Source organism: Zophobas morio, unplaced genomic scaffold, assembly GCF_036711695.1.
Source record: "Zophobas morio isolate AGI-343-1 ecotype UQ-CSIRO unplaced genomic scaffold, CSIRO_AGI_Zmor_V1 ptg000059l, whole genome shotgun sequence".
NCBI lineage: Eukaryota > Metazoa > Arthropoda > Insecta > Coleoptera > Tenebrionidae > Zophobas > Zophobas morio.
This window is the reverse complement of record NW_026972164.1, coordinates 244,876-266,900: the sequence shown is the minus strand read 5'-3', so window position 1 is coordinate 266,900 and position 22,025 is coordinate 244,876. Positions and strand designations below refer to the sequence as shown.

Genomic DNA, 22,025 nt, shown 5'->3' with positions numbered 1-22,025 from the left:
AATTCTTCCCTTTATATTAAACGAATTTTTACTTAGCCAATACAGCCATTACAAGGCATATTTCAAGTTTGTGAATTTATGTACGCGCAGAAGATTTAGTGCTACTTACTTAAATTTATAAAGTGCCAGTAGTTGGTAGTTTAGTAAGGCATTCCTAGAGTAAAGAGCAGATTTTATAAAATCAAGTAATAGGGGCACATAAAAAGAAGCTGCAAAAAGAATTTCACCAAGTAAAGAAGGTATGATGACAGCTGTCAAAAAAAGTAGCACTATTCTGTTAACTTAAAAGAGAGAATAAACGAGCTCGATTAACTTGAAATTAAGTATTTTTCAACTTAGTTTTTTACTCTATTACTGGTTGAACGACTAGAACGCATTCATATTATGTGCAGCGACTGTGATGTTTCTTTGTGTAGACCGAACTCAAAAAGAAAAACCCTGATGAAAAGTGTCTGTCCAAGCGCACAGCCTTTAAAACGCATATGTATACGTTCGTACCTATTAAAATTTAAAAGTGAAGGGGCACGCAACTTAAAAGGACACAAAGCTTGTTGTTACAAAATAAGCATGAAAGTTCTACAAAACTTAAGGTCAGCTTACAAGGAGATAAAGTTGAAAATTTAGAGTAAACGACATAAAAGGATCTCTGCCAGATTTCAGTGGTATGTTGTAGGAAATTGCAAATCATATATCTATCAGGCATTGAGCAGATAGACAGCGAGGAAAGAAGGAGGTATTATTATTTGTGACTCTCTAATGCCCAACAGAGTCAAAAAAAAAAATCGGATGCGCGATTCCAACTAGTCACACACCTCAATATTTTCGTTGAAGCTGTTGCAAACTGCTAAAAGCGGGTCACGCGGGTGGGCCATTAGGCGTTTCCTGTGCCAGTCTAGCTGTTCTTATTAAGCAAGGCACTGCGTCGTTAAACGGTAAACAGTGCGCACCATAAGATGTACATGCTTCCGGTACGAGAGATATTTCGCTTGGTAGCGCTAAAGGAGCTCCGCATTGTCGAAGCTTGGATCCGTTGCCGGCGCTGCAGTACTTTTACCATGACAGTTGGTTGTAAACTTCCAAAGACGAGGAGTGATTCGCCATATCGCATGCCTATAGGCGGCCTGCAGGAACTGGTCGACCGGCAAAGGCACGTCGCACCCATAAAGGACGAAGGGAAGAAGTAGAGAGCCCTGCGGGACTGCAGTGACAGTAGCGTGCTGAGGACCCGATTCAAACACATCAGGAGGCCATAAGGGACGGCTAAAACTAAAGCACGTATTCATGCGAAACTCCATCAAAAGATTTTTTCGACGTCAGAATTAACGGACGCCGTGACCTCAAGACTTTCTCAGACAAGAAAGTTATACAAACTCTATAATTGCCTAGTAAGCAAATTCAAAATTGTTTGAGAAAACAAGTTGTACTGTGGAAATGATAAGAAAATAAAGGCTTATCTGATATTATTAGGCAATAACACCTTTTTGTTAGAAGAATTATTTGAATAAAATAAATTATTTTATTAACGCAAAGAAGCGAAAGCGTAACGAATTCTATCGTAGACGTTAGAAAAAGAATCTAGTGCAGGTCTCACGTCTATGGCCGTAACTGGTACTGAAAAAGGGTCACCTTCATCCAGATTATACTGATAAAAATCAATTACATAGCGAACTTTGGTACCACAACGATCAATAATCCAGTCGTGTCTGTATATAACACAACTTTTAATAAAAGTATACTATATATAAAAAACCAACAACAACCTATCAAAAGGAAGAGGATAACCAAAAAGTAACCAACGTATACGAGCACGCGGAGAAACGTCAGCAGGACGTCCGGCGAAATTTAAGAAGACGAGGATGGTACACCTGCCAGAGTGCGGAGCGTTCAAAGTTGCTAATAATAACAATACAACAAACGAAGTAGACTTGCGTTGGATGAAGTTTTTCCCACTCTAAAAGACGTAACCAAGTTCTTTCATTAACATCGTTGTGAATCTTTTAGGTATTAACTTAAATATATTACGATACCAACTTTTTAAACCTGAACAACTAAGTCCATGTCTTCTACCGAAGGCGAGTAACCTTTTTTCTTCATAGCTTTATAAAACATTTGGGGAGAGGGATATGACTTTATTGTATTTAAACAAAGGGAGAACACTACTATATATAAAATTTTACCCATTTTGCATCAAGGTCTTTTTCACTGCTCTGTAGTTACGGATAAATTTTAAAAAAAAAATACTGATATTGTCTCAAAAACAGGGGCTCAAGTATAGATAAATACAGGTGCTTTTGGTATACTTGAGGTTTCCCTTTGCATTGATAGAGAAAGGTAATGATTTTTCTGGGAGGTTGTCATATTAGATAGATCTTCACCGCTATAGTTTTTAGAAAAAGTGCACTCCTTTATTTCAGCAGCACTTTCAAAATTATTACTATTATCACTATCACTAATATTAGTACTATTATTATTATATTTTCCTTTTTGTTCTTTAGAACCCTTATAAAATTGATATTTTTCAAAGCCAACTAAAAATGAGTTATACTTATTATAAAAAAAAGACAATAGTTCACCCATCATCATGTAACTGTCGATGCAAGTCAGAGCTAAACCGCCCCTTTTTAAAGCCATGTGCTTATAGTGACCAGGTTTAATAAACTTTTAATGGGAGAGCTAAACGGAAAGCTGTTTACATTCACCACTGCTCTTCATTGCAAATCTTTACACCTACATCGCACTCTACGTATATGCGTCTTAAAGAGTTCAACACCTTCAACAAAAAAACTTATAAACATATGTCTCTGGTAAAAAGTAGTACCAATGCCTAGGAAAGCAGCCTAGGAAAGCAGTATAGTCTCCATCATAAAAGACACAATGCCTTACCCCCGCGTTTAGAATCCATGGGGCTTTCAGTCGAGAAACTGCCAATATAAGGACCCCAATAAATAGACAAATTTACATACAAATATATATAATAATAATAAGATTTTAATGTTTTGGGAGCGATCGTTTAAGTGATGTTTAAGGAAGATGTAAAGCTTGATGAGTTTGATTTTTATAAAAACAAAAATAACTGCAGTAACCCATCGAGCAGACATGTTTGTAAAAGCGGGTTAGGGAACTATAGGGGTATATTAAAATCAAAACCAAAAACATTGAGAGGTTGCGGCAAAAAATTTGTTAGTAAATACACAATATAGTCGATTATGTACACATTGAATGTTTTCAATTTAGAAGCAGAACTCTTTTCGAAAGTCGGAGTGATCTTACAAGGTACTAGAAGTATTGGATAACAAAATTTATTGTTGTAATATCCACTAATAAATTATAGCCAAACTCCTTGGATTGGTAGAATAAGGAAGTTTAGAAGTGATCTAAGGACAAGCAATTGTAAAACTATAATAGATTGGAAAGGTAATCTCAACAGGGCAGGAGAACTGCTCGTCCGGGTATCTGTTGCTGTGAACAACTGGGTTTTTCTGAATTACATTTACCCTAGAACCCTTTGGAATACTGGTCGAGGTAGAGATACTACAGCCCAAGGTTTGTCTAATTAGAACAATTGCATGGGGCCAAAAAACTTGAACATACAAGTTGCACGTCAACTGTAGCAAATAAAGAGGATAAGAACCAGTTCTTACGAAAGCTACTTCAAGCTATACTTAAAGCAATGCTTAAGTAAGTAATATGGAAAGGAGCGTATAGAAGAAAGGTCTAAAAAATCAATTAAAAAATATTAAAAAAATTACATAGTTCATAATGTAGGTTACCCCTACCAGTAATATTATATACGATAAGATTTAAGTGGGTTATGAATATGACAGGAAGTTAAAAGGTTTAATACGAAATATCTATCATACAGGATTGAGAGTTGTTGTAAATTAGCGATTAAGAGCATTGACGCTTAAACTTAAGGTCGTAAGTTGATTTAAACCAACCTGATGCGATCCCTTTATCAGATGCTATATTTGTGGATTGAAACTTAGCTTTATTTTAAAGAGGTCCTTATGTATATTCCTTAAATGTGCTAAAGATATGTTTCAAGAGTTTAAAGGAGAAAACGTACTTCCATCGGTAACGTATTAGTTATTATTGTATAACTGGGTATATACAATAGACAGACCACTGATAAAAATGCCAATGCTGCCTTTCAGATATCAAAAAGCATGGATTATGTATTCAGCGGTTTGAAGCTTAAGGTTATGTTAACGGCAACTAATAGCATATAATTTTTAAAAAAACACCTTAAGAAGTTATAAGTTTGGTTTAAAAAATACGAACTATATTTGCTAAAAATTGACTGTAAAAGTGTAATATAGATAAGTAAACGTTTTAAAAAATTTAAAAGAGGGATACGGTCGAGCGAAGACCTTATACAAGCGTATACACATGCTAAAATTCAAAACAAACAAGGATTTTCAAGTTATTAACATGCATTAATAATATTGGAATTAATGCAATCTAATATAGCGTTATTAATAGCATCGTTTAGTAACCTCTTTGAGAAGAAAGCGAAGGTTGAGTAAGAGTAACGATAGTGTTAAAAAAAAGTTTGTGTGTAATTCATGCCAAAATAGCGAGCACGAGTTAAAAAACAAATTGCTTGATATAGATGGAGATTTATTACAAATATATTATAGTTCGCAAGGAATAAATTTCTAAATGCCTAAATGAAGTATAGCATCAAGAAAAGGAAAGCTTAAGCGGTTGTGTGTGGTGTACATACGAATTAATGAATTATGTGTAATTAACCGACATACTATGATATCCCGTTTTGAAAAAAAATTATAGGATGTGACTAAATTTAAATATTATTAATATGACTTTGGGATAGTTTCTGGAAGAAATTTATACAAAACAATTTTGAGTCCGAGGTTACCAGCTAGAATCCCATAACGTTGAGTCAATTAGGTCATCAATGGTAGTTACTTTTGGAAGAAGAGAGTGACTTTATTGTGGTTGATTCCATATCGAGAGGATGAAACTAGAGCAGCTATTGGTAAACAGAAATCGGGATAGCAGGGCCGACAAGGCCGTTAACTTGTGATATCTGTCAACATCTGATATATAAAAATTTTAACCCGAAAAGTAAAAATCCTTAACAAAACCTACTCAGCGATATATTGTGATTACAAGCATCGAAAGCATAGTTCTCAAAATTTAACTTTAGCGTCTCTAACGCGACACAAGTAGAGAGAAGAAGGATAACATTTATTAAACTAGCACCCAAATGCATATAATAAACATAAGATAGCCAAGGGATTAATTTATGTACACAAATTATGCAGATCCTGTATAATGAATAAAGGTTGGTCATTTTAAAATAATCTCTCGCCTACCGTGTATATTACTTAAACCTTACTTTTATAATACTTTTTATAAGACCTTAGTTAACCCTACCTTGTTCTTTACACCCTTAAATTAGGTTTAGGAATACTTCTATGCGCATCAAAAGTATCAATAAAGTCATACTGATAAAAGTTAAAAAAATTATTGCATTGACAGTAGTAATATCTCCATTAACAAATTGTGAACATAGTAAAGTGAAGTTTAAGTTGGTATACTATAAGCTTAGTTTTGCAGAATATACGGTTTGTGGGGAAGGTAGCGTTCTGTGACGATCATTATTCTTTTATAATAGAAATTGGGTTTCTCTAAAAGATTTAATAAAATAAAAGCTTTTTATTTAAAATGTCACGAAAAATGTGCTCACTTTCACTTGTAAACTTGTCTGCACTCATGCATATGAAAAAAATATCCATTAAGCCTAAAGGAGTTACAAAAGTAGCTACCTCAATGCGGTACCTATAGTTATAGAAAGAAACGTAGATCACACAATGTATTCGCTCGATATCAACGGGATATGAATGAAATTTTTGGTGCGAGGTACGGATGACCAAATTACAATAAATACGAAGGTAAAAAACTAATGATTTGAGGACTTCCATAGTAGTATTTTACTATTGTGTTTGCTGATCAACCTTAATGATAGGGCGCGATAGGTATAAATCCGGAGGATACTTGATAATTAAGGCACAGTTTTAGAATCAGATAGTGATAAATTGTATTGTTCACCGAAACTTCCCATCAAATTTAATGGAGTTAATAAATTTACTTTAAACAGGAAAGTTTTAAGTAGTTTCATTGGCTCCAAGCAGTTCTTTCCAAAAGGTATGATCTGCTCAAAGTATCCACGAGAATGTTACTGCAGTGATTAACGATTTTGTTGAAGAAAATGACGTGCTTTAAAATTTTAAATTAATTTTTAATATAAAAGGGTGGATACTGCTTTTCTAAAGAGGGCGGCAGTAAACTCAAGGCCGCGCCCCAGACAACTGTTTTAAACAAAATGAGATTAACGTTCTAATAGTTTTAGCGAAAAACCCAATTTGTTAGACAACTGGTAAAAGTGGTACTTGAAGATAGTACAAGCTGAAATGCGTTGGTTATAATATAGAGGTACCAGCGTACTGTAAGAAGTACAAGATGTTTTATAATATTGTATAAGTAACCTCACTATAAGTTAAGGTTTTACACCAAAAATTTTATGATAATAATTGTAACTAAAAATGATAAAGTCTTAACTAATATATAATTTACTGGGAGACGAGTATATCTTTACTTTATTATATCGAGAAATATCACAAATTTAACATTTGATATATTGAAGCGGTAATGTCAAGGTTCTTGTTGGAGGATGAACCACTTACAGTGAACAGTTAAATAAGATAATTTCCTAACAAGTGAGGGTGTGCGCTTTGCGTTTTATTAATTTTAAAAGGTAAATTTAATCTAACAAGCTAGACTTTAAAATTGTGTCTATATATTCATTTTAATCTTAATAAACAACTAGATTTTTTTCTTTGTCTTGCGGAGTTCTTTCTGTCTATAGGGCTGTAAGCTTTATTTTCTAAAGGGCAAGTTTAATATATTGTTTTGGTCTTAGGGCCGAACAATAATTTTCTCTAAAATATGTTAGGAGGTTACCTTCTGTAGGGCGTTTGTTAAAAAGCCTAAAAGTGCTAAGAAAATTTTAAACGCATTAAGCTTTTTTTTTTTAAAGTTCCTTTTAGGTTATAAAACTTTAAAATGTTCAGATTCCTATCTGAAGTTAGCCTTTAAAATTCCTCGCAGTGGGGGGAAAAAATGTAAATTTATTATTGAAAGGGTATGTCCATTATATATTATATATGAATGCGAATAGTCCATAGTCAAAGGAATATAAGGTGCAGAGGTCAGGCCCTTACTTATTTACTAACTTTAATTAAAATTATTAATAACTATTACAAACGCTATCTATCTGCTTGCGCAGACCGCTTCAGTGTTTCTTTCTCGAGGAAGTATCACGTTTGTCCCGAGGGTGGGAGGGGTCCACTCCCGTTATTCCCCAAAGAGTCGGGGAAACTACCGCTAGAACCATCGTTGGGAGAGTTGGTCCGCACGCCTGACCAGTCAGCCTTGCCAAAGAGCTTCCCTTTTCATCTCTACACTCATGGAATCGGCTTATTACATTCTTATAGTTCACAAAAAGATCTCTTAGCAATTCCGGGGCTGGATATATTACTGATAAATAATGTTTCTTTTAATCATATTTGAGATTTAATTAGGGCTTTGATAATATATTATTTATGGGTTCTTAAAGCCATAACCCTAACAAAATTTGCATACATAGATAATTATAATTCTTAAATTTACTACAAGCAGGGAGCTAGTTATTTTCTGCAACTTAGCATGTAAAAAGAATCTTATAAATTAGTGTAAAGCTATTTACAATACGAAAAAATATGATAATATTGGGATTCGAGGCGTTCTACGTCGGTGGAATGGTGCGAATGACAAAACTTTAATGGGTGCCGAGAAGAATGCTTGCACGCAGATAAAATTTATTATATTTGAAATTTAAAGCATTTTTTTAAGGATTGACCGTGTTAACAAGGACAGAGACGCTATCTAGAATTCTTTACTCCAGAGCTTTTGTCATCGAGCAACAAAAATTTCTTCAAGGCCTTCTTTCTCCGTTTCATTATTCAATCCCTTTTCTTCGTATTCTTCGCCACTATCAAGATTGAAGTCGTTGGACTTGTTCTCTTTATATTTGATAATACTATCTGAATATTAAAAACCTTTAAATAGTTTAAGCAAAGTAAGCAAGTACCTGTAGGTAAGGCTTCCTGCTATAGTCAGAGTAACACCTGCTAAACTCCACATTGTTAAAACATATTTCAAAAATAAAACTGAAGCGATAATGCACAAAACCTTGAATATCAATTTTTAACATCACTATATAATTTGTGGTTAAAAGGAAGCAAACCTGCGTGCTGTTTCCAGCAACAGTCATAGAAAGCGCTCCCGTTTTCTTGTTAGCAGTGAAGCTGACCACATTCAGGACAAAAGCAAGGAGCCCGTTAAAGAGAAGAATCCATAACATCTTTTTTTATTTTTTTTAAATACCGGCCAAAATATTAGGAAAAGCGACAGTTTATTATACGGAAAGTTAACGCTGTATAACAAGTTGTTTTCCTTGGTGAAACTTATACTATATTATGTGTGCTAATTTGTACTAATCCTCAGAAATTTTTTCGCCCACTCAGCGCGCCACCAATTATACTTTAGTGTATTGATGGGTTTCCCTCCTTTGATAATAGTATAATTGTATAAAAAAGCTAGTTAGCATTCTTGTTCTCTTTTTCTACGTAAACTTAAAAAAAATTTTTTTTTATAAGCAGTTTTCGTTATGCAACCTTTTTAATTATTGTTTATTAAAATTAACACAATAGGATGTACTACCGCTACATCTTCAGGTAGGAAATACAGTAAGAACTTAAAATTAAGAGGTAACGCAATTCTTTGAGGGTCTTCATTCAGAATTTAAAAAGCCCCAACTGTAATTACTTGCTTTGATTATTTATTCTATCGGCTTAGTTAGCTCATCATGCAAATTTTAAGCATAGTACAAAGCGAGCTGGAAGGCATGGTTCACACACAGATACGTAAACGTTACTCTCAAAAAATGGGTTCTTTTCTAAGAATGCTTTGCCTAACGATTTACATAATATTTACTACTAAAATTAAAAACGCTCCTCGTCTTTATGATAATAGTACTCTATGCTCTGTGCGGTTACTTCTCTATACTTATCTGCTGTCTGGTTAGCCTCTGCACCATAAACCGTGTATGAACAATGGCAATGTTAGAAGACAGAAGATGGTGGGCTTCCCTTTGTCCTTCTGGTAGTATTCGATCTAATATATATATATATCCAACTAAATATACGTTGAGTTCGAGGTGGTCGTAATTCGACAAGACTTGCAGGCGTATATATTTTAATACACCACTGGCTTCTCCGGTTAGCGCACAGAAAATAACGCACTGGATGCCTGTTGAAAAGTCAGTAATTTACATATAGCGTGGGCGTTTAGAAACCTGCCGGAATGGACATTCGATAAACGAGTTCTATGGGGTGAACATTTGTGTCCCCCACCATTAACATATTCGAAATTATTCCTGTGAACCGCGAATTAAAGAAATATATAGTAAATAGTGAACTTAACGCTCGCTAAATTTTACCTTTTAAAGAAGCCAAAAGAACGCTAAGCAAGGTAAAAAGCAGACCTGAAATGTTAAATCTGAGCTCGCCTCGAGAAGCTATGCCCACGCCCAGCACTACCTACCACATGAGAAAGGACACAGTAGTGCACTTGCAGAGATGATATCCTTGAGAAAGGGACAATTAATATTAATTACAGGTATGAGGCTTAAGTAAGTTTTCTCTGAGTACAGTCGTCTGAAAATAAAGTATTCTAAAATACTTGTAACCACTGGATTTGTGCTTCTAATAATTTGATGAAATGGAAGGGAAACCTTTTATCGGAGAAATTAATATATTTGTTATAACCAACGTTAATAACTCGTACTCTCTCAAGGGCGACATTGCTTACTGCTATATTCATAGTATACAAAAAAGAAAAGCCCAGCCAAATGGGCACCTGTTCCTAAAGAGGTTTAGTGAAAAGTTTTTACATAACGAAATTAACTTTTAAAAGGATAAAATGGTTAAGTACCTTCCTTAAAGTGTTAAGCTGACAGGAATTAAATATATAAATGCTTATAGCAGCCCCCAAGCCAGATATTAAGACATGCACAGCTGAAGTATTAATAAACAAAAAAACGAGTTTTGTAGGTCTTATCCTAAAGTCAAGCATTCATCTCGCCACCTGAAAGCGTCCAAGGGAATTTGAAAGAGGTTAGTACAACTTTGCTATAAACAGACAAACCGACATTGGTTAAAAGATAGAGAGCAATCCAAAAGCTTTATTAATAGTAAGTCAACGGAAAAGTTATGACTGCATACCCCATAAAAAGCTCAGAAAAAAAAAATTAAAAAATTTACGATCCAGTATTCAAATTCATTTCCAACATAGACATTTTTTGAAAGAAACTTGTTTTTATACATAAACGTAATATAACTGACTTTTAAAATCGCCTGGCTGCAATTTTACTTCCTAGGCTAAAAACTAGTACCGTGATTTTATATAAATAAAAAAAGGTTTTCTTTTAAATGCTAATAAGGTAAAAGTTTTTTACTGCCACAACTACATTAACCCACCAAAAAACAAAATTTTCACGCATTATTGTTTATTTAGAACTTTTTCTCGAAGTAAGAATTTTTAATTTAGCATGTTTATTGGATATTTCAAATTTTTTTGTTTATTAAAGGACTAGGGGGAGGCCGTTCAGATCTAATGAGTTTTGGTAAACTTTTTAAGTACTTCCAAAGTAGCTTAGTAAATTAAGACTTAAATAGCAGCACTTTCAAGTAATAGTATTTATGGGTTTTTTTAAAATGTTCATTTTATATAAATTTTATTTTATTTTATAAAATATACTTTATTAACTTGTAGTAGGATGATATGCAAATTTTTTAAAATTTTCTTATAATGGTCGTAGGGCATACAACTCTTAGAACAATGGCTTCCTTTGAGTATTGTTAACACTAAAAATTGCTGTTTTTGTTCTTTCGCTACATTTAGTACAGTAATTTTAATGAACAGATTTGTTTAGAAGAATTTACTACAGTATTTGTTAGATGAACTAAGGCGATTCAGTATTTTTCTTAAATAATAATTGGTGGCGCATTTAATGCATGATAGATTAAGCGTTTTCAATGCAGTAAATCTGCTAAAACATGACTTTAAGACGCTAAATATAATTGAAAATTATTTTATGACGCAATTAATATTTTAATTGGTCATTTATAACGCTTATACAGATTTCCTACCGTTTTTAATCAGTTGTAAGACTTTTAGGTTTTCCTTCTACCTTTAATTTAATATTTTGCTACTTAAAAGATAGATTTAACTAAACAAAAGCATAGCTCGTGGAGCAGCGCATGTGCAATACAATAATATAGGCGTGATAAATATACATTACAACTAGAAGCGATATCCTCACACTAAAATCTTATGGAAATATTGGATTTGAGGGATATATTGTGCACCCTACACTTGTTACATCGTATAAATATGATAACTTTTACTACTAAAAAAATCCATAAAATGAGGTTATAATAAACTTTACATATATAGATAAACCTGGTGAAAAATTTTAAGCTATCTTAATATAATATTTTACTTACAAAAATAGAGGGAAAGTACTGCAAAATTAGTTATTCATAATTTAAGTTTTGACTTACATGCACTTTTGTTCTATGAAACTGCTCATTGAAATTTAAATTTAAGCAAGTATATAGGAGCACTAGTATTCAAAAAATCAATTTAAAGCACGACAAATTCCCCAATATGTGAATGGTAATAGGTTTATCTACGCTATACCGTGTAAATATTACATTTCTATGAGCTAATGAATAATATTTTTTGGTACAATGCAAAGTATATGGTATACAAAAAAATGATTTTGTAAGCTTTATTATTCTTTATAATAGATGGGTCAAGTTGGTTTCGTAGAAGTTAAGTTTATTACCTCTTTCCTTTTTCAAAAGCTTCAAGAAGATTAATCAAGCTTCCTTACATATACGCCTTTTTATAGAAGCCTTCAAAAATTTTTACAGTAAAATTCAGGGTGACAGGAGCGTAAGTTCAGTAAAAATAGAGTTTTACAATTGTGTAGATAACCTACTTAAATGGAAGTGGGAATGAGCTTTAAGATTGTAAAGATTACAAAGCTATTTGGTCTCCCTCCGACCTCCTTCCCTGTTAGAAGGGACTATTACTAACTTTGAGAGACCCGTAACAGCTATTCAACCTGTCGAGAAGTATAGTGTCGGCTTATTCGTCTACAGGTTTATAAACTGAACCTTTTTCATTAACACCGTCAATTGGTATACCAGGCCACTGCTACACTACCCTCCCCAACTACCCAAAGAGGCCAAACCGAATTTACACCCGAAGAGCTGCAAGACATGTCTGTAGGCAGTCGCTCGTCAAACGTTTTTAAAATCCGCCGCCACTGAAAACGGTTTGATAGCGGCTGAAAGCAACAGAGATAAGGCGGTGCTCTTTGCCGACCATCTCGTTGCCCAGTGCGCTTCTCTGTTTTAACCTATCTTTAGGTACGAAAGGCAAGACAACGCAGGATTCGTCAACCATTGGTGACAGATCTACCAAAACCAAGAAAAGCTAATGAATTGCTATTAGAGTCTGTAATTAAAAAATCAAAGCATTCGGCTCAAACAGCGATACCAAAGAGGTGCTAAGTAGCTGCTGGTGGCGATCAGTCCCCCCCTTCCCCCTTTTGCAATGTCGCTTAATTTCTCTTCAGTACGCTGAAAAACAGTGTTACCCAATACTCCGCTGCCCTCAACATACGCCACCTTATATCGCTCTTTTAACCTATTTTAGCGGTGGGCAAAACCTTGGAGGCTGTTATACTACGTCGGCAAGAAGAGTTTGTAGTAACACACAAAGGGCCTCCAGAATTGCTAATTTGGATTTAGAAGAGATCACTCGCGGACACTTTCATTGATTACTACCCCTCTGTTGTCCCGCAAGGCTCTTTGCTATTATTATCATTCCTCCGACCTTCGAAGGTGTTAAGGTCCCATGGGCTCTCAGGCCATACTTTAGGACGTCATCATCGATAAATTACCGACTTAGCGTATTTCACGCACTCTACCTGCTTGCTAATATGCGCAAAAAGCATAATGTGAATGGAACATGCATGATTCTTATCCTAGTGGTACGGGCGACTACCTGCCCCAAGTCAAGACTAAAAGCGGCCTGCGCTCGACTTACCGAGCATCTGCAAAAGTCAATAATAGTACGAATGTTCTGTATTCTTCCTCGAGGGCTCCCGGTCTGTAAAATACACACAGGGAATTTTATTTAGATAGGTTTGTTATTCGCACGGCTTACTTCAGATTATCGCTGTTCAAAAAAATGGCACCATGGGGCTCTTGCTTTTTATTATTTTTTTAAAATAGTAACTGACACAATTGAGATGTTTTGGCAAACTAAAATAATATTTAACTTCTTACTGTTTAGTCTCAGTTAGTCTCATTCTTCTTAAACCAAAGCTTACACTTGTTTTTGGCATTGTTTTTTTGATAGGGTTAATTTTAGATTAAAACTAAAAATAAGGTAGTTAACCAAGAGTTTAAGATCTTACAATTTTCATATTAGAACCCTTAGGCGGGAAAAGCTACCTGCCCAAATCATGAAGCCGTAAAAAAGATCCGAAAGCCTGAATATAGTAGGTTGTACTATTACCGAATAGTAAACTCGGTTATATATTTGTCAATAACGAGTAAGATGCTCACTCCGAACACTAGAAGTGGTTTTTAGTAATAGTTCTCTACTTACAACGTATTTTTGAACTAAAGGATTTACATAAGCCATTTAAAATTTGCAATTTTTTTAAGGTTACAGATAAGAAGACAATTGATATGCGATCTTTTACAACCGCTTTAACGTTTATGTAGAGCTTATTGAGCCATCAATTAATAAGACGCTAGCAGCACTCAAGTTTATAAACGCTGAAGTAGGGAGCGTACTGTTGAATACTATAACTTAACAACTTTTTAAGTCGCTCAGGGATACCAAGGCTTAACTTAGTAGCTATAAGGAGAGAAAAAAGAAAAGTAGGAGCTGCAGCCTCCTAAAAAACTAACAAAAGTACCTTTTTCTACTTATATTCACTCTTCAATATTTGATAACATAACAATACTTTAAGAATTTTAGTAAAGTTGACAAAAAGGATAAAAAAGGAAATTATTAACCATTAATAATTAATAATTTAAAGCCGCTGATTAGCAATAAGCATTTCTCCTTGCAGTATGGCTTCGCTAATTTCATCAATGGGCAGTTCATTAGCAAAATTAGTGGCCTAACATAAGGTAAAACACATTAAAAAATTGTGTGTGCAGGAAATTATATAACAATAGAGCATATAAACCTCATTCAAAAAAGAAAGCTTTTCAAGTATAACGCTGCGACGACTTTGCAATTCGTTTCTTTTAACAGTCAAAGTACTTACAATCTTTTCGTGTTTTTCTTGCAACTACAATAAAAAACTCTTTAGTCCACCAAACAGATTATACTGCACAGAAAACCTGTTCAACTTTTTCTACTAATTTCTTATGGTAGCTTTTCTTAATATAATACAATCTTTTATTAACTAAATCTTCAGGCGTTTCTGAATGCGTTCGTCTAAAAAAAAAATAGATTGAAACTATCTGTAAACAAGGGTAACCAAGAAAAACCTTCTCGTGGTAGCGTATTGTTTAGATTCTTCAATAAGTTTATCCAAGGCGTTAAGACGTTCTATAGCTTGATTTTCTTTTAATATTTTCTCCAGTTCCTCCTACAAAAGTAAAAAATATAGGAGGGATGTTTTAAAGAAAATAAAGTACTATATATATACCTCAACGCTTTGTTGCATGAAAATTTGTAATTGCTTAAATATTTTATCTAAATATTCATATTGAGTTGAATTTAAATTTGTAAAACAAGTTGAGAGCTTGTCCATACTATGGTTAAAGCAAAAAAATAAAAATTTCTTAAAATTACTTTAATTAAAAAAACTCCAAAATTTTTAAAGCAAATTTAATTTGAAAGGACTTCGATTATATAAAAAATAATTTCACCTGCAAGAAGATAGAACCTTAGCAAGAGCGGTATTAACAGCTATTTTTAATAATTTAACACGAGATCCTTCCAAATTTGTTAGCATCTCTTGTGATTCCTCAACTCTCTTCATAACTAAAAAATATCTACGTAAAAGAGTTAACAGTGCGCGCAGCCTTCGATATCACCAGCAGTTAGCTGTTGAACTGTGAAAGATCTCCTGCAGTGAAAGTTAAGTAACCTTTTTTTTTAAAGGCGAATGAATTTTCCACATTAAACATTATCTCGATATTAACAAGTTCTACCCGTTTCCCGATTTTGTTGCAATTAAGACAACTCTTGAAGAATAGGAGCGGTAAAAGGTTTTAATTTGGTTCAAATTCTTTTTTTCTAAGTGATTTAATATTTCTACGTGATTCGTTCAAACTTCACGCATGACTAGTAAAGTCTTCAAAAATTACTTCAAGGAAGTACTTTTTTAACTAAAAACTGTTGTGAATAACTGCAATATTGAGGTTCCTAACTAGTCAGTTTATAATATCAAGTATATTAAGACTTAAGCCTGGTAAAAGTAGAGCTATCTTTCTTGGGTGGTAAGCTGGCAGCTGAGGAGGCCTTTGCAAAAGATGCAGGTCGGTGTTTCCAGAAAACTTCGCGTCTAGTACTCGAGGCCTCCTTTCCTGATGATAGATTTGGCGGTTTCCACCACTCTAAGCCGAATATCGGGAGTTCGGATCCAATACATGCTATACCCCACTCCTTCGGGATAATCCTGCATTACCCTCTCAGAGATTTATGGGGTGACCCCGGCCCTGCTTGCGATAACTTATTGAGAGCTTGATTGCTCGAAGTTGATTGACTTGATCATGCACTAAGAAAGGTTTTCCAAAAGCAAACTTAATGTTCATCGAAGAAAAAGGGCTCGGAACAAGTAATAAATATCTGATTAGTTTGATCGGTTTATAACGAGTATAAAACTGCAGACCGTAGAAGCGCCCTAGTCAGTAAGAAGATAAATTTAAATATATTTAAGCTAACGAGACGGCAGAATATATACTTTAGCAAATAGCCTCTCGTATAGGCTGTAAATAATTGTTAATAACCAACTTGTAGTAGTCAGCTATAGCCAGCATATTTTTAAAAAAAAAGCCTTCGCATAAAAAGGTGCCACCTCCCTTCACTCAGAACTAAAAGTTGTAACCCTTATTAATTTTATCCACCAATAGTTTTAAAAAATAGTGCTAACTTGCTAATCAAACATATATTACAAAGGGTGGACATTTAATACTTGTTAAGCGACAAATATTAAAAGTTAAAACTAGTATATATAACCCATGGAAATTCTTATGTTAACATAAATACTAAATATAATAAGCACTGAGTTAAATTAACCGAGTTTTAATTTACTACTTAAAAGTTTGCCTCGCCTACGTGCTGTAAAGTTAAAGTTCCAAGCGTGTAGCCTTTACAGCATTATAGCTAACACAAAGTTTTTTCTCGAGTAAATTTTTTAGAATATTTTAAGAAAAGTTTTTGCATTTTAACATTACAAGAACAGCATTTTCAGTTGTTAAAACTTGTAAGTTGCTGGTCGCTTAGAACCGTTGGCAAACCAGACCCGGTTTTTAAAAACAACACATATCCAGTGGTTTGTACAACTAAGGTAACATCTTATAAGAAAATCTTTGATCTTTATTATGCTAGGTCAATATTAACAATTTTTTGTTGGAATAGATATGATTAAGCTCTATTTTTGACAAACTTTTAAGCAACTTTCCAACTATAAACCTTCTTAATCGAATTACCTTAAAATCTGCGAAAATCTGAAGTTGCACAGTTTCAAACTATTTTTTTAATAATTTATATATAAAGGATTTAAAGTCCCAAATTGAGGATTTACTATTTCCTACTAATACTGTACATCAGGCCACTTTTCACAACCTATTTATTTTTAAGTTCCTTCGAACCGAAATTTTGTAACAAACTGAGAACTATTTTCTAAGGTATAAACTTAGCTATATTTTAACTTGAAAAGCATTATCAAGGTAAATTAGCGCAAGTTTCGTACAAACTATTTCAATGAAAAAAGTCGAATTTGAAACCCCCTAGTTATTAACCAAGAATGTGAGGCTTTTATACGCCGTTTCTTGAGAATTTTATTTATAGAATACTAAAATATAATCGATCTCTTAAAACTTGATTTTCTATGTGTTATACATAACTTATAAGTTTGGAGGCGGTAAGTAATCTTCTAGACACTTTTCGCCTCTGGCCAGGTAAGTAGTAGTTATGGTCTTTGTTAATTAACTATATACAAAATGGTGTCGGCCAGGAAAAGGTTATAAAAAGAAAAAATATCATATTTATTAGTGAGCGAAAAATTACAAATTTGTCAAGTTAGAAAAATCAGGGAGTTTCACAACCACCTTAGAATCTTGAAAATTTTTGTCCAAAAAGAAGTCTAGCCCTAACTTTTCTATTTTAATATTTATATTAATAATTTATATTTTTACAAAAAAAGGTTTGAAAAAGTTTAGACTTACTTCTTCTTATAGAACAGAAACTCCCCCGTGTAGTGGCCACGTTTCCGGAGATGCGTGATGCTTCGTTAACTATGAAAATACCTTTTAAAGAGCCGCCTATTATTTTTCGGAGCAGAATAGACGTGTTATGGTCAGCCTCCGTATAGAAAATAGTAGTATATACCTTCACTCCAGGATCCCCAAACGGCCCCCGCAGCAGCACGATTGCGGTGGATGTCTGCATTCAAGATAAAGTAAGAAAAATCTTCGTGAGCATTGGTAGCTAGAATAATAGATATTAGTCAATGTACTATCAAGAAGCGCCTAATTACAATAAAACCTATAACACCTCCTCGTTTATCAGCAAAATTTTCCTCGTAACGACCTTTTAAATTTAAAAGGCAGCCAGCCTTGAGATTTTGGACGCGCAGACACCCACCCGTCCCAAGCTCTTTCTTGCGATGCCCAAAAAAAGCTTTGTTTTTCTTATAAACACCGTCAAACAGTAAACTACCCTTACAAATATTAACAAAAACGGCTCCTCCTATAGAAGTGAGAAACACGGGAAGGATCAGAAGAAATTAAATTATAGACCTTGATTAGCCGAGTTTTCGAAAAATTTCCCATTAATAACTACTTTGCCTTCAGTTTGATAAATAAATATGGCTCCTCCTAAGCATAATAAATTTAGCATTTTTTAGTACCATTATAAAAATAAACTTTATATAGTTAACCGTTTCCATGAGGTGGATTGTTCAAGGAGTGATAAGTAGCGTAATTTTGTCTAAATAAACCGTCTTCACATATTAACATAAAATAAGATCAATACTTGAAGAAAATAATAAAATAATAACTGTAAATAAGTCACAATGCGATTATAAATAGTTGTATAAAAGAACTTAACAACAGCCCTAAAACTATAAAAGTCGAGATCGTAAAGTTTAAGAACAAAATGTGTTCGTATATGTAGACTGCAAGCGAGATGGCGGACCAATATAGACACTATCACTCCTGAGCACGCGTATAATAGAAAGAACAGCTCCTCCAGCCTAAAGCAAAGAGAATTTATTACAACAGTGCTAATGTTGAAAAAATAGCACCTTTCCGTAAGTCTCTCTATTTTTGGGAGAAGGTAATGAGTCATCATATCCGATAAATGAGTTTTGGTGAAAAAAACATTTAGCGCCAAAGTAAACTTTTCTACTACGATATACAAAAAAAGCAGATCCTATAACAAGAAAAGAAAACTTAATATTTATGGAATTTTTATTATATAAGACACACCTATTCTGTTAGACGAAATGCTATAAACTTCTATGTTATATAATTCTAAAGCGTTTATAGCACAATCTTCGTCGCTTCTAAGTAAAAAGGGCAGTATAAGATTTACAATTGATCAATAAGTCATTTACCCCTTGCAAGGATCTGTAATATTGTACTCGTTTACGTAATTACCATCAGTCCTCAAAATACCGACTCCTGCTAAAAAAAAATTGTCAAATTATTTAAGGAGATAAGTTAAACTCACCTTTCCTTTTCGAAGTAAAAATAAGATTTTTAAAAACAATTTTTTGACGGTTAAGAGGAGCGTAAAATATGGTGTCTCCTATAGATGACTTGCTTAATATTTCCTGAAAAATTAGTAGACGTCAAGTCAACTGTGAGAGGGAGTAAACACTAAAAACATTTGATAATATAGCGTGCTTGAAGGGTTTACCTCCTCTGCCTTAAAATTTGCTATAATAGTAGTTCTTGAACCTTCCAATCCTAAGAAGACGACATCTCTGTCTAACTTTATTGTTTTGAAGATTTCATACTTACTTTTTAATAATTTTATTAAATTCTTCTCATCTGTAGAGAAAAAAAAAGAAATTAAATGATTTAGGTGTAAATATAATTAGCTACCTGAATTATGCTTCGAAAGTACTTTTATTGCCTCCTCTATAGTTTTGTAGCAGTTTTTATAACTTACAAGGTACACACTTTTCCCTCCTCCCAAACACCCTTCCTCTTCATGGCTCAAGAACGACCTCAAAACCAAGTTTGAATTTTTGGTCTTGTGAGCAGGTTGATTTTGGGCAGCATGAAGATAGTAAATAATGAAGACAGTTACTAAAATTAATATCAGGAGCCTACGAAGTCCGAGAATAGTTAGAACGTACATATTGTAGAGTCACATATAATTATTCTCTCTTTTTTTAATTTTATACTTAATAAATTTACAATTAAAATGAAAAGGTTATATGACATGTATTACCTGTAAAAAAAAAAATGTTTAAAATTTTATAGTCCATATAAGGTTGAGTACCACCATATTGAGCTGTACAAGTTTTAATTTACAGCGAATGATATATAAAAAGATCTACTTATTTAGACTATAAAAAAAAAATACTCTAACACTAACATTGTTAAGGTATCAATTTTTTAAGTATTTGTTAAACGCATTAATTTTTTTTTTTGGTAATGCTAACTTCTTATACGTAGTTCGTGCGATTGTGCTGACCATTACAAATTAGGTTTGAAGATAATACAAGGGCATAGTATAGTGTGTACACAAACTAATTCACATATTCCCAGCCCGTAGTATTTTACTGGCTAGTTCTTTCCTCTTCTATAATTTTAGCATTTTTAAGCATTTTTATTTATTTATTTGGTTCACCAAACATGATTCTATATATATTTTTATGTACTGTGAAATAACTTGATATTTGTTACATATAGCATGCCATCTAATTATAATAGTAACGGGAAAATTGCTTCGTCACTAAACACTTCACGAAGTTTTTGGAGAGCGCTCAATTATCGCCAAATCATCAATTATTTAGTTTTCATCTAGTTGCGGACCAAACGACGCACAATCGAATGCAGTTACCTTTGCACATAACATCAGCGCAGCAAAAATCTAAGTTTGGTAGTTTTGTATATGTTAATAATAATTTCAATTATAAAAAAGGTGGTTTAAGATATTAATAAAATTGATGAAGTTATGTTTATATATAACAATTGCGGTTTTTAGAGATAGTTATACAATGCCTTCATATATTCAAACTAAATTTTAAATATCTTGCTTTCTTCTTTCTGCTGGAAAGCCAGCCCGCTTTCCCCTTAAGTTCTCGTTAATGATTTCAAGTAGATAGAACTTATGTGGCTACTTAAACAATTACGTTGCTATCATTTTAAAACTTTTAAAAAAATTTGTCGAAGTGCTACCGTAACAATTTATTTAGTCCATGGCAGTTTCTCTCTCATCCCTTGCAAATATATTTAAATAGATAAGTACTTACCTGAGCTTATTATAGGTTTTATAAAAAGAAAATTTAGCTTTACTTACGGTCTGATAGCCTATTAAGCTATAAAAATGCTTTGTAACGAATGTCTAAGGGAAAGTCGATTTTATTCCTTAGAGATCTACATCTCGCTATAAACGAATTCATGGCAAAATTTACAAAATTTCTACAATTGTATGATTGGCCAGCTCTTTGCTTTCTAATACTTCTTTAGTACATTATCTGGTTGCTTTCTGTTAAAGGAGTTTCTAGGTATATAGATTTGCTCATTTCGTAAGTTATCGTAACAGGTTTCCTAATAGCCAAGCATTAATATTTTAATACCACCAAAGAATAGTTTCTCAGTTGAAAAATGTCATACCAGATTGAAAACTTATTTTTATTAGCCATGGTGTTGAAAGAAAAGGACAGACCTTCATAATAAGATTTAGTGGTAAGTACTAGGGTATACCAGTAGAAAAAAACTGAATAAGAGATAACGAAGGCAGTAAACACAAAAGAAGTCACTAAGAGAACTACCCAAATTATAGATCAATCAAATAAGTAGAGCTTTCAAAGGGGCAGAAGCTAGTTATTAATAGTAGTATAACTAAATTAGAGACCACCATTATACTAGATATATGACATCGACATATATATATTCTACAAGGAAGTAAAATTATAGTTTACACCATTTAGCGCAAGTGGATCTTTTCTTTTGTAAGCATCCACTTAGTTATTAAGTATTATCTACTAGCTGCTAATTAAGATCATGTTTACACTAAAGTTACAGATACGAAGTGCAACCAGCAGAAAAATTAAAAAATTTTTATCTTTAACGCACCAAGTTAAAAACATTTATTTACCTCAAAACCAGGCCGATCATCTAGAGCGCGATCAAGTGCAGTGTTGCCTAAGTCTATAGGGCTTGACGCGTCGAATGAAAGTCAAGAGTTCACTCTTGTAGCGAGAGATAAAGAAGTCCATTTAACTTAACCATAAACAGTTTAAATGATTGAAAACCGCGAGTAAAGTATGAAATAATTCAAAAAATTATTGATTCGTGAATATATAAGTAATAAGGTCTCTTATCAATGCCGATAGGTGTGATAGTGTAGGCAAGCTAATGATAAATATGTTTCCATAAGAGCAGTCGATA

The 22,025-nt window shown here is 33.4% G+C and overlaps 3 protein-coding genes and 1 long non-coding RNA gene across 6 annotated transcripts; all 4 read right to left on the bottom strand.

The window, feature by feature from the left end:
- Positions 1–1,544: 1,544 nt before the first annotated feature.
- LOC135143487 (uncharacterized) lies at positions 1,545–2,422 on the bottom strand. 2 transcript variants are annotated; one of them, XR_010282800.1, is made up of 5 exons: positions 2,284–2,422; positions 2,178–2,207; positions 2,041–2,127; positions 1,761–1,994; positions 1,545–1,703 (listed from the first exon to the last, which is right to left on the bottom strand). It is a non-coding gene; the product is annotated as an uncharacterized LOC135143487 (long non-coding RNA). The 2 variants fall into 2 exon arrangements; XR_010282799.1 differs by having other exon boundaries at positions 1,761–2,127.
- A 5,455-nt stretch (positions 2,423–7,877) lies between these two features.
- LOC135143472 (uncharacterized) lies at positions 7,878–10,530 on the bottom strand. 2 transcript variants are annotated; one of them, XM_064075335.1, is made up of 11 exons: positions 10,389–10,530; positions 10,213–10,307; positions 10,060–10,142; positions 9,913–9,990; positions 9,743–9,859; positions 9,566–9,665; positions 9,422–9,502; positions 9,272–9,375; positions 8,312–8,428; positions 8,156–8,256; positions 7,878–8,104 (listed from the first exon to the last, which is right to left on the bottom strand). In XM_064075335.1, the coding sequence occupies exons 1-11, from the start codon at positions 10,421–10,423 to the stop codon at positions 7,978–7,980; spliced, it is 1,038 nt and encodes a 345-aa protein (XP_063931405.1). In that variant the 5' UTR covers positions 10,424–10,530; the 3' UTR covers positions 7,878–7,977. The 2 variants fall into 2 exon arrangements, with proteins under 2 accessions (XP_063931405.1, XP_063931406.1); XM_064075336.1 differs by having other exon boundaries at positions 7,976–8,087.
- A 3,709-nt stretch (positions 10,531–14,239) lies between these two features.
- LOC135143489 (uncharacterized) lies at positions 14,240–15,307 on the bottom strand. Its single transcript, XM_064075357.1, has 6 exons — positions 15,099–15,307; positions 14,876–14,981; positions 14,715–14,815; positions 14,565–14,661; positions 14,408–14,512; positions 14,240–14,338 (listed from the first exon to the last, which is right to left on the bottom strand). Exons 1-6 carry the CDS (start codon positions 15,209–15,211, stop codon positions 14,249–14,251), a joined length of 612 nt encoding a protein of 203 aa, XP_063931427.1. The 5' UTR covers positions 15,212–15,307; the 3' UTR covers positions 14,240–14,248.
- Positions 15,308–17,457: 2,150 nt separating this feature from the next.
- Positions 17,458–19,764, bottom strand: LOC135143461 (uncharacterized). Its single transcript, XM_064075322.1, has 13 exons — positions 19,506–19,764; positions 19,318–19,451; positions 19,129–19,231; positions 19,013–19,082; positions 18,885–18,961; positions 18,701–18,828; positions 18,592–18,649; positions 18,335–18,397; positions 18,195–18,272; positions 17,941–18,144; positions 17,785–17,883; positions 17,622–17,717; positions 17,458–17,554 (listed from the first exon to the last, which is right to left on the bottom strand). Exons 1-13 carry the CDS (start codon positions 19,762–19,764, stop codon positions 17,460–17,462), a joined length of 1,464 nt encoding a protein of 487 aa, XP_063931392.1. The 3' UTR covers positions 17,458–17,459.
- Between the last annotated feature and the right edge of the window lie 2,261 nt (positions 19,765–22,025).

Bases quoted from the DNA above. Each gene is read 5' to 3' on its own strand.
- LOC135143472 (XM_064075335.1), bottom strand. From the start codon at position 10,423: ATGTCTATGTTGGAAATGAATTTGAATACTGGATC. The intron at 10,308-10,388 runs GTAAATTTTTTA...CTATTAATAAAG, and splicing joins ATGAATTTGAATACTGGATC to CTTTTGGATTGCTCTCTATC. The intron at 9,376-9,421 runs GTTTCTAAACGC...ACTTTTCAACAG, and splicing joins TCGAATGTCCATTCCGGCAG to GCATCCAGTGCGTTATTTTC.
- LOC135143489 (XM_064075357.1), bottom strand. From the start codon at position 15,211: ATGAAGAGAGTTGAGGAATCACAAGAGATGCTAACAAATTTGGAAGGA. The intron at 14,513-14,564 runs GTTTTCTGTGCA...TTTTTATTGTAG, and splicing joins TAGTAGAAAAAGTTGAACAG to TTGCAAGAAAAACACGAAAA. The intron at 14,339-14,407 runs GTTTATATGCTC...ACCTTATGTTAG, and splicing joins AGCTTTCTTTTTTGAATGAG to GCCACTAATTTTGCTAATGA.
- LOC135143461 (XM_064075322.1), bottom strand. From the start codon at position 19,764: ATGTACGTTCTAACTATTCTCGGACTTCGTAGGCTCCTGATATTAATT. The intron at 18,650-18,700 runs GTGCTATTTTTT...TCTTTGCTTTAG, and splicing joins ATAGAGAGACTTACGGAAAG to GCTGGAGGAGCTGTTCTTTC. The intron at 17,555-17,621 runs GTAAGTCTAAAC...ATATTAAAATAG, and splicing joins TTTCTGTTCTATAAGAAGAA to AAAAGTTAGGGCTAGACTTC.